The following is a 10,368-nucleotide window of genomic DNA, read 5'->3' as shown; positions in this document are numbered from 1 at the left end:
AATGACGTCTCCTTCAGTTTACAGATTGTCTCGGAAATGCGCAGAAATTGTTACAAAGTATCTCCTCCCAAAATGTGGTTTAATGACGTGTTGCCACTGTCTGAATTAATCTTGGCATAAAACACACATTTGTTCAAATTAACGGTGACATGTTGTGATTTTTTTTTTTTTTTTCATAGACGGTTGTGACATCATAAATCCATCAGTAGGCCTACTGATTTCCTCTACACCACATTAAATGAATGTATGATCATTTGTTTTCCTAAGGACTAAGTAGCCTGGGCATATCGCGAATCTTGAGCAATTCTTGACAATGACATAAAATAATTCTCACGGTCATTTTCTCGCCTCACACGTAAGCGGAGTTTCTCATCATAGGTTAAGAGCGCCCTCATGCGCGAGAAATTGCCTATGTCTCGAAAATACGTGAAATAGGCTCGATGGACACAATGAAACAGCATGCATCCTTGATGGATATAAACGTTTAACCGGTCAGAAGAGCAGCAATCACAAGCAAATTCTGACAGTTGTTTATAACAAATTCGGAGAATATGAATGAGATGGAGCCGACATGACCCTCATACTTTATTATAGTTTAAATGTGCGACACATAAAGCATTAACACGTGTCGGTGTCTGCATGTGTGTACTCACGCATGAGTGAAATAAATGGGTTTGCCCATCTTATTTAGCCCAAACACACACACACACACACACACACACACACAAATATATAGGGCTTATATTTGTCTTCATTTGTCCTAATTTTTCAGGATTGTAGGCTAAGTGAAGCGTGGGCGAAGTTTGTACAAAGTAAAGTTTGAAAATATCTCTGGAATACAGGTGATACAATCTATATAATATGTGTATGTTTATGTTATGTATGTGTATGTCTATATATATTTGTTTATTATTTATATTTATACATATACTGTATATAACAAGCAGTGCTTAAATGTGCTATCTGTCTGATATATATATATATATATACACAGTGTATACATACACACACACACACACACACACACACACACACACACACACACACACACACTTCACTTTGTGCAAACTCAATCCCATGATGCTTCACTCACACCTACAATACAATCCTGAAAAAATGAGGACAAATGAAGACAAATATGAGCCCTATATATTTAAATTCTATCTGTGTGTGTGTGTGTGTGTGTGTGTGTGTGTGGTTAGGCTAAAAAAATAGCCTAATAGCCTAAAAAAACCCATTTATTTCCCTCATGCCTATATAACAAGCAGTGCTTAAATGTGCTATCTGTCTGAAAACACCTGATTTGTAATGATTATTGGAATTGAACCATATTTTTGAAGCATTTCTGTGTAAACATACTTTTGAGGCATCATTTGTCTTTTTTGCGACACAATGGTAAACAAGGCGCTGTCCCAACTTTTTAAAAATGTGTTGCTGAAAACACATTCAAAACATTTGTTTATTTCTTAAGTAGTACACTTTCAGTTTAACCATTTGCCGTTGTCTGTTATATTGTGAATACAACGAGTTATGCCATTTCTAAATCCATTGCATTTTTATTTTACATTTTACATAGCGTCCAAACATTTTTTTGAAAATGGGGTTGTAAATATGTCGGTTTACCTTATTCACACGCAGCCAGAGTAATCCAACACGAGGCTACAGGGTACACAAACCTTAGTATTGTTGTGTTCTATGCATTTGCCAGTAGGTGGCGAAAACATATTAATGATATACTCAGGGTGCCTCTCATTTGGGCTTTTATACGTCCTCCCTCGCTCCTCGGGCCTCGCTCCTCACTGATCTACATAAAGAATGATGGGGCGAAAACAATGGGATAGTCTATCCAGTGTTAGTTATAGATCAGTGGGAACGCCCCTCGAGGATCGCGCATCGAGGAGGCATGTTGAGAAGCACCTTCAGTGTATAGCCTCTTTTTGGTTTACACAATGGCAGCCGCATGAACAAGGCGAATAGCTACAAAAGTAAAGAGTTGCCTGTGTACTGTGGCTCAGACTCCAGCCAAATCGCCCATGCGTCTTCAGCAGCAGGGACCCCTGAATAGTCCCACTGTGCACTACACTACAATTGCATTCTACTTCTTTATGTGTATGCGTGTGTGTGTGTGTGTGTGTGTGTGTGTGGATCTGTATGATATACAAGTCCATATTGCTTCATATGGAATGCTGTGTCTCTTAGTGCAGTCAAATCCTGGAGGGCAACTGAGATGTGTACACAGTGTGGTAAACTCTGTGTGACTTGCAACCGTAAAGCTGTCTGGATAAAATAAAATGTCCCCCCTCCCCGATCATCAGTACGGAGTGTCATGGATGGATCTTGCTGTAAAGCTGGCTAAGTCACTCCTAAGTCAGTCCTAGTCTGAAAGCTGGTGAAGGTGAGCTTTATGAGTTTTGGAAATCTTGAATAAAGAAAAACACGTCACAAGGTTGTACAAATGTCATAGAATGTTTTTAATAAATCCTGACTTATAAGAAGTCACAATATTTCAATGCGCTCCAGCGTCTGAAACACATTTTCATATAATTTTTTGTTTAATATTTATAAACCACCAACCCCACAGGATTGACTTCTGCAATGAACATAAATAGAAACAAATAAACATATTTACAAGGTAGATAGCCAGAGAGAGAGAGAGAGAGAGAGAAAGAGAGAGAGAGAACGGAGCCCATGGGCACAATCGTATGGTTTGAGAGGAGTTACCGGTATTGAAGGACAGCACTTTGTCACGGTTTGATTTGGAAAGAGGATAGACACCAGTCAAAATGAGTTTTGAACTTCATCTTTCTCAATACGGAACTCATCTCTGGCAAAACAAGGCAAAACCAACCTGAACGGTGTTTGTTTGGAAAGATATGAACAGATTCAGTAAATGTAACTGTCAGTCGAGTGGAAGTAGTACATAAAGATCTTGAGACACTATGATATACTGTGATTTTCTTCTTGTTGTTGTTGGATACTCTGTTATAGTTGGTAGCCACGAGCGTGTGAGGACTTTGTCCAGTGAGTACTACAGACGGTTCAAAGAGTGTTTGTTTTAAGTGTGTTTACCAATTATACTGTGGCCAAGTGGATACCAAAGCTGACAGGGCTACATGGCACCAAGTCACAGCTGGTAGTATGTATGTAAACCTACACACACACAGCCCATGCACACACATGAAATTAGTGACATATCTGAGTAACACACAGTCTGTCCTGATTTTCAAGCATTCGTCCGAGAAAAAGCCTCTCACTTCTGGTCATCAGAGCACCCAAACCTTTGATAGAAATCAGTTTAAGGAAAATAAGTTTTCCGCAATATACAAAAATCTACAAGTTAGATCTCCTTCATGAAAGACCGTATTAGAAAAAAAGAGAAACTTACAGTAATTACTTATGTAATTCACAATTTAAGGGCAGCTTCGATATTTGGTAGCTGATGTGATCTTCGGTCCTGATCCAAAGTAATGCCATTGCAACATCACACACAAGCGAGCACACACACACACATGTGCAGACCAAGCCGCACAGATACACACACACACAAACACACAGGTGTACACATTCATACACATACGTACACTCATTCGTACGCTCATTCACACACACAAACACACACACACACACAGCGATCCCTTGAATACACTTGTTTGAAGGCATCAAAAATCATCTCCCCCCCACCAATGACGATGCCTCCACTTCGATAATGCCTACACTCCGAATTAAAAGCTAAACATACACTCACATACTTTGAACGTCATGGTGTTGGCAGTCTGCCGACACGCTCCGTTTGGTGAACACACCGTTCGTACACACACACACACACACACACACACACACACACACACACATCCCACAGCCCAACCAAGGTCAAAGGTAAGAGAGGTCCTCATTGGTTAGGATGGCTGTGAGAGGTCTTTGCTGAAAGTCTCTGTTTTCAAGCTTCGCCCATTATGTCTCCAAGCTACTGTTCCAAGGCCATTCATACCTCCGCACAAGGAGGCTGCATCTTCCGTGTTAAGCGTGTATAAGTCTGCGTGCGAGTGTGTGTGTGTGTGCGCGTGTCTGTGCGCACACGCGTGTGCGCCTTTGTGTGTGTGCGCATTGTCGTCTTGACTTATTTACACTCTGAAGAGAAAAAGAGGTCCCGTGTCCAAAAAAAAGAGAAACAGTTCAGAGAGGAGAGAGAGAGAGGGAGAGAGAGAGAGAGAGAGAGAGAGAGAGAGAGATGCGTCCGACTTCCTCATGCAGGCAGATAAAAAGACTGATATCACAGCTCCCACTCTGAGGTGGAGAAGTGGACTGCAGCAATCAAAGGCAGTCTGTCTGCATGATTGTGTGTGTGTGTGTGTGTGTGTGTGTGTGTGTGTGTGTTTGTGTGTGTATTGGTTATCCATAAGTTGTTGTGTGTAAGTGTAATGTGGTCAAAAGAGCACAGCCTCCAGGGCAGTGCTTTTATGTGTGTGTGTGTGTGTGTGTGTGTGTGTGTGTGTGTGTGTGTGTGTGTGATATACAAGTCCATATTCCTTCATATGGAATGTTGTGTCTCTTAGTGTAGTCAAATCCTGGAGGGCAACTGAAATGTGAAAAATGTGAATGTGTATATTTTTCAGATGGTGTGTGTGTGTTTTTGTGTATTTGTTTGTCTGTCTGTCTGTCTGTTTGAATGTTTGTTTGTTTGAATGTTTGTTTGTTTGTTTGTTTGTTTGTTTGTTTATGTGTGTGAGGAGCGAGAGGGTCTTCCAGCAGAAGATGCGCTGTAGGTTCGCGAGCGCTGGCGGATTCTGCAGGGCAGCTCAAACTCGTTGAGGAGCGGCGCGTCGGTGATGTCGGACGCTTCTGGACGCTCTGCAGGGTTGGGCGACAGCATGGAACGCACCATGTCCGCCTGCAACACACACACACACACACACACACACACGCACGATGATCAGTCACATTCAAACACTATCAACATTTATGCAAATAGCATAAAGAGCTTTAGTTTATCAAGTTTAATTCGTACAGGGACTATATGAAATGCTTTAATCCCAAAAATATAAATTATTCCTTGTATCACATTTAGTTACGAGTACTTGTTATGTGTTGTTTTCAGCTTTTAAACCATCCAGATATTCTAATATGGCTGCTTACGTACTACTCAGGCCAGCTATTCTAAATGAGGAGTTCTAAGAATAATCACTTGAAAGTGGATTAGCCGTCTATAGGCTACTCATAAAGCAGTTGAACAGTTCTCCACCTTCATCAGTAGAGGGCGGCAAACACAGATGCATGCATAGACTTGACTGCTCAGGCAAAAGAACCAAAACAAGTAGCACACTCACCTCTTGGACATTGTTCTTGGTGAAAGAGGCAGGAAACTGAAGAGCTCTCACGTCAGTCAGAGTCTGTGGAAGAATAATAAAACAGTCACTGTGAGTGTGAGTGTGAGTGTGTGTGTGAAACAATAGCCTTTGATGTTTGTGAGTTTGTGTGTGTGTGTGTGTGTCTCTCTCTCTCTCTCTCTCTTACCCGGACTCTTTCCATCTGTGTGCGGAACGGACAAAGGAGCTCAAACAGGATCAGGCCCAGAGAGTAAATATCCACCTTATGAGAGTATGAGTTCCCTGATAACTAGAGGGAGAGAGAAGCCAACAGAGAGAACAATGGACGATTCAGAGACAAAAGAAATCACAAACACAAAACAGTGGCTACAATAGCGCCAATTGAAATCTAATTCAAAGTTCAAAAGCTACATTTAGTTTGAAACTAAGTGAAACTAAGAGCCTGGAGAACCCAAACAAATCTTAATCTAAATCGTAACCTTGCTCTACAGATCCACCTGGCGATTCTTCAATTTGCATTGACTTCCAAAACCAATCCAGATTCATTAGGATTGCAATGTACCAATTTAAGTTCAATTTTACTGCTGGTTTGAGAATGCTTGGTCCACTTCCAATTGCCAAGGGAAATCGGAATTGAACCAAGCATTCTCAAACCAATTCTTTTTTTGAGAAAACCAGACTGGTGATAGCCAGGCTATGGAACAAACACAGGTGGTCTTTAAAAAAAAAAAAAAAAAAAAAGCGAAGCCACATCTGAGTGGGCACCTGGTCGCTGCTTACCTGTTCGGGGCTCATGTAGAGCTTGGTGCCCACTTGGCCCGTGTGGCGGGCGTAGATTGGCATGGGCGTGAGGGTCATCTCCTCCTGGTCGTCCTCCTCCTGGTCCATGGCCGTCACCAGCCCGAAGTCGCCCACCTTCACCACGTCGTCCATGGTGAAGAAGATGTTGGACGGCTGAGGGACCGAGGGACAGAGGGACAGCGTTAGCAAAGATCGTATAGTTACTAAGATGAATCATAAAGGGGTTTTTCAATGGAACAAAATAGCAGCACTTCCTGCCTCCTAAAGGGGCGTGTTCAGTGACGAAATAATCGGTTTAGAAAGGTGTAGAATTATTTCTCCCATATAAATACCTCCGTTTGCCTCCTAAATGGGAGTGGCAGTTGCGTCACAATGAAACCAGAATTTACCCTCATATGAATCGTCTCGCTTTATAAACCGTCTCTGGCGTTAGCTCATCAGGCTTCTCTCTGCTCTCAAACTGGACGTCTTCAATAATTGTAATACAATCACAAGAGATTATTAACAGATGCTGACGGTCACTAAAAAGACTTGGACACTTACTAACTCATCAATACACCTAATGCATATAACCAGTGGAAGTTGTAGTCATGGAGTCTGTTAATGCTTGTGTGCTTTTCTTGTTTGAACATCAGTCTGCAGGGGCATTTTCTTGCAAATCTTTGTTTGCAAATGCCTCGGTACATATTTAACTGTGTGTGCATGTGATTCTGTACGTATATCATGACTGAGTGTGAGTATGAGTGTGTGTGTGTGTGTGTGTGTGTGTGTGTGTGTGTGTGTGTGTGTTACCTTCAGGTCTCGGTGCATGAGGCCCTTGCTGTGCAGGAACTCGACGGCCTCGGCGATCTGCAGGAAGATGTTGAGGCACTCGCGCAGCTCTGGCGCCCCCCGCTGGCCCATCCAGTCCTTCAGGTTCTCCTTGCGGCACAGCTGCATCTGGATGTACAGGTAGACCTGCACACACACAGACACACACACATGTACACACACACAGACATGTACACGCACACAGACACACACACACACACACACACACACACACACACACACACAGACACACACACAGAGAGAGACAGACAGAAGAGTTCAGCACTCAGGATGGCAGGGGTCACAGACAGAGGTATAAAAGTCTGGCTTCAGTGTATTTGTATTTGTATTTGTTCCAACCATTCACTAAACCAAGCTGATTATAATTAGCATAACTCCTCAGCCAGGTAGATTAGCTAATTAGTGGAATCCTAGAACCAATACATGGAAGGACGTTTATTTTCTGAACCTGGAATATTACAACTCTGGTCACAGAGGTAACACGAGACAGTATCCATAGAATGACACCAAGGGACTAGGGACACTGTGTGTGTGTGTGTGTGTGTGTGTGTGTGTGTGTGTGTGTGTGTGTGTGTGTGTGTGTATGTGTGTGTATGTATGTATGTGTGTTGTAGTGCTCTGATAATGCGTAGTTGCTGTAGTTGCTGTAACATTTCCTGTAAAGGTTTAATTAAGTTTCAATCAATCAATCAATCAATCAAATCAATGAAATGTGGCCCTGAAGGGTGATCTGTGGTGGTCAGTGGGGGGCTCACCTTGGGGGTGGCCAGGGGCCGGCAGGCGGCGGTGGGGGGTGTGGCGGGTCCGAGGGCCAGTGAGGAGGGCCGGGGGGGCGAGGTGGACGCTGGGCAGCTGGGCGTGTGCTGGCCGGACGACGCGGCCTTGTCGTGGGGCGTGGTGGTGGTGGAGTCGGCCGGCGCGCTGACGGCGTTGTGTTCCTCCTCCTCCTCCTCCTCCTCGTCCTCCTCCTCCTCCTCGCGGTTGTCGTGGCAGCCCGAGTCCTCGAAGACGATGTCGAAGGACGAGGAGGTGCAGTCGCCGGCGCTGGCCCCGAGGCCGCACGGGATGGCGACGGAGCGCGGCGGGCAGAGCTCGAACGAGTGCGGCGAGTCCGAGCCCTCGTCGGCGTCCGCGTCCTGCGTGTGCGTGTGCGTGTGCGTGTGTGTGTTCTCGTTCTCGTGCTCGGACATGAGGCTGTCGCGCGCCTGCCGCTCGGACGTGCGCAGGCTGCTGCCGCCGCCGCCGCTGCTGACGATGGCGTCGCCGTCCGGGCCGCACACGCACACGCACAGCGGGTCGGAGCGCTCCGAGTTCCACACCGGAACCTTCACCGACACCGGCTCCAGGTGCTCCGGGGAACTCAGCGGCCAGTCGGCAACACTGAGAAAGGGAGAGAGAGAGAGAGAGAGAGAGAGAGAGAGAGGGAGAGAGAGAGAGAAGAGAGGGAGGGAGGGGGAGAGGGAGGGAGAGAGAGAGAGAGGGAGGGAGGGAGAGAGAGAGAGAGAGAGAGAGAGAGAGAGAGAGAGAGAGAGAGAGAGAGAGAGAGAGAGAGAGAGAGAGAGAGAGAGAGAGAGAGAGAGAGAGGGAGAGAGAGAGAGTGAGAGAGAGAGAGAGAGAGAGAGAGAGGATATTGTATTGCTTATAATGATTTAGATAAAACAACAGAAGCATTTGTCAGCCAGTACAGTGTGTTTAATATCAGGGATTGGGATTAACATCAGGAGTGCATGTGTCATCACAGCATGACCCAAACTGGGTAAATATCGTCATTGTGGTTCACAGCAGTTCACTAGCATGGTGATTGTGTTGGACAACTGGAACTGCAGCTGCTGGCCAACGAATTACCAAAGTAGCGAAAGGAACAAGATATGCTTTGACTAACGCCAGATACATGGCCCCATGAGAGAAAAGAACTGCAATGACTCTTTTTTTAATTAACATTCACAAACTGGCTGTGACTTTTCCATTCTTGCAGAGACATTAATACGTCGTAGGGCGTTGTAGAACAACACACGCGCAGCATGTGACTCATGTGACAAGTTCAAGAGTAAGAAGTTCATCGCGGGGGGCCCCCCAGCCTACGACGCTTGATGGCTCATTTGATAGTCGTCTACAAAAGATTATCACCTCGCGGTGGCCCAGCCAATACTGTTTTATACGGCCGCCGGTGATTACGGCGACAGCGGATGGAGAATGAATAGGCCCTAAAAATGACAAAGACCGCCCCAGGTCCGCGGCTTCCCACACTGAAGGTCGTACACGGCCGACAGATTCATGGCCTCCAGAACGGGCTTTTATGAGGGGTTTTATGAAGACTGGGAGCGTGGAGGGCCCATTAGGGCACTAAATCTCGGGGCGGAGGGGGACCGGGGCTCGGCTGGTGGAGATGGGGACAGGGCCTCTGGGCTCGGCAGAAGATCCCTCCTCATAAAGCGGGTAGCTCACGACCGCCGTTCCCCCTCCAAGCCAAACAAATACCCAGCATCATCCCGCATTATCTGCTGCTTGTCGTCCAGAATGGCCACAGAATGGCAACTCTGGATCAGTCAGCAGTTTGGTTATTACGTGTAATGAAAACCAGCCCCACCCCCACCCCACCGCACCCCACCCCCTCCCTCCTACTCACCCCCCCAAAAAACCTAAATGGGTGGAAAGTGGAAATCTCAACATTAAGACTAGGATAAGCCCCTGGTGACTGTCTGTGTGTGTGTCTGTGTGTGTGTGTGTGTGTGTGTGTGTGTGTGTGTGTGTGTGTGTGTGTGTGTGTGTGTGTGTGTGTGTGTGTTGCACGCTACTCTGCTCTGCTGTGCTGTGCTGTGGTGCAGGTGGTTTGGTCTGAGTGGCTGGCTCCTTAACTGCCTGAAACATGGGAGCAGATGGCTCTGTTGATGCAGGTGGAGCCTTGGCTCTCAGCTCTCCGGGGGGAGGACGGGGGCGAGGGGTGGTGTGTGTGTGTGTGTGTATGTGTGTGGAGGGGGTGAACATGAAAGGAAGGCAACCTGTCCACCTCTCCAATCTCCCTCACCACCACCACCACCACCACTCCCTACTCCCCACCTCCCTTCTCAACCCCACAGCCAGACTGCTATCTGGAAGCACCTCTCCGGTCTCTCCTCCAGTCCTGTCACTAATAACAAAGCCTGCACCCCCACCCACCCACATCAGCTGCAGCTGTATCTGTCATAATTGTAGCCTTCCTAAAGGCTCGGCAGAAAAGGCCCCACTGGGACACTGGAGCTGTTTAAAAAAAAAAAGGGAGCGTATATACCCAGCGCTACACCTTTGTCACAACAAGCCTCCGACAGAAATGTGAGTGCACCCTCTGGGAGCGACGGGAGAGATACACAGGTGTCTCTACACACACGCACACACGCACACACGCACACACGCACACACGCACACACGCACACAC

General features: G+C 46.2%; 1 protein-coding gene across 2 annotated transcripts in view; it reads right to left on the bottom strand.

Annotated features, from left to right (window-relative positions):
* Window positions 1–2,456: 2,456 nt before the first annotated feature.
* The window catches only part of eif2ak3 (eukaryotic translation initiation factor 2-alpha kinase 3), a 35,068-nt gene continuing 27,156 nt past the window's right edge, over window positions 2,457–10,368 (bottom strand). For both annotated transcript variants that reach the window (XM_062522160.1, XM_062522161.1), the window contains exons 13-18: window positions 7,712–8,336; window positions 6,918–7,082; window positions 6,105–6,278; window positions 5,512–5,613; window positions 5,325–5,387; window positions 2,457–4,888 (exon numbers count right to left, since the gene is read on the bottom strand). In XM_062522160.1, coding sequence (XP_062378144.1) covers window positions 4,715–4,888; window positions 5,325–5,387; window positions 5,512–5,613; window positions 6,105–6,278; window positions 6,918–7,082; window positions 7,712–8,336 — 1,303 coding nt within the window. In that variant the 3' untranslated portion in view covers window positions 2,457–4,714. The remainder of the gene's footprint in view (window positions 4,889–5,324; window positions 5,388–5,511; window positions 5,614–6,104; window positions 6,279–6,917; window positions 7,083–7,711; window positions 8,337–10,368) is intronic.

The sequence above is a fragment of the Sardina pilchardus genome, chromosome 20 (assembly GCF_963854185.1).
Source record: "Sardina pilchardus chromosome 20, fSarPil1.1, whole genome shotgun sequence".
NCBI lineage: Eukaryota > Metazoa > Chordata > Actinopteri > Clupeiformes > Clupeidae > Sardina > Sardina pilchardus.
The sequence above is the reverse complement of the archived record's forward strand: the minus strand, read 5'-3'. Positions and strand labels throughout refer to the sequence as shown.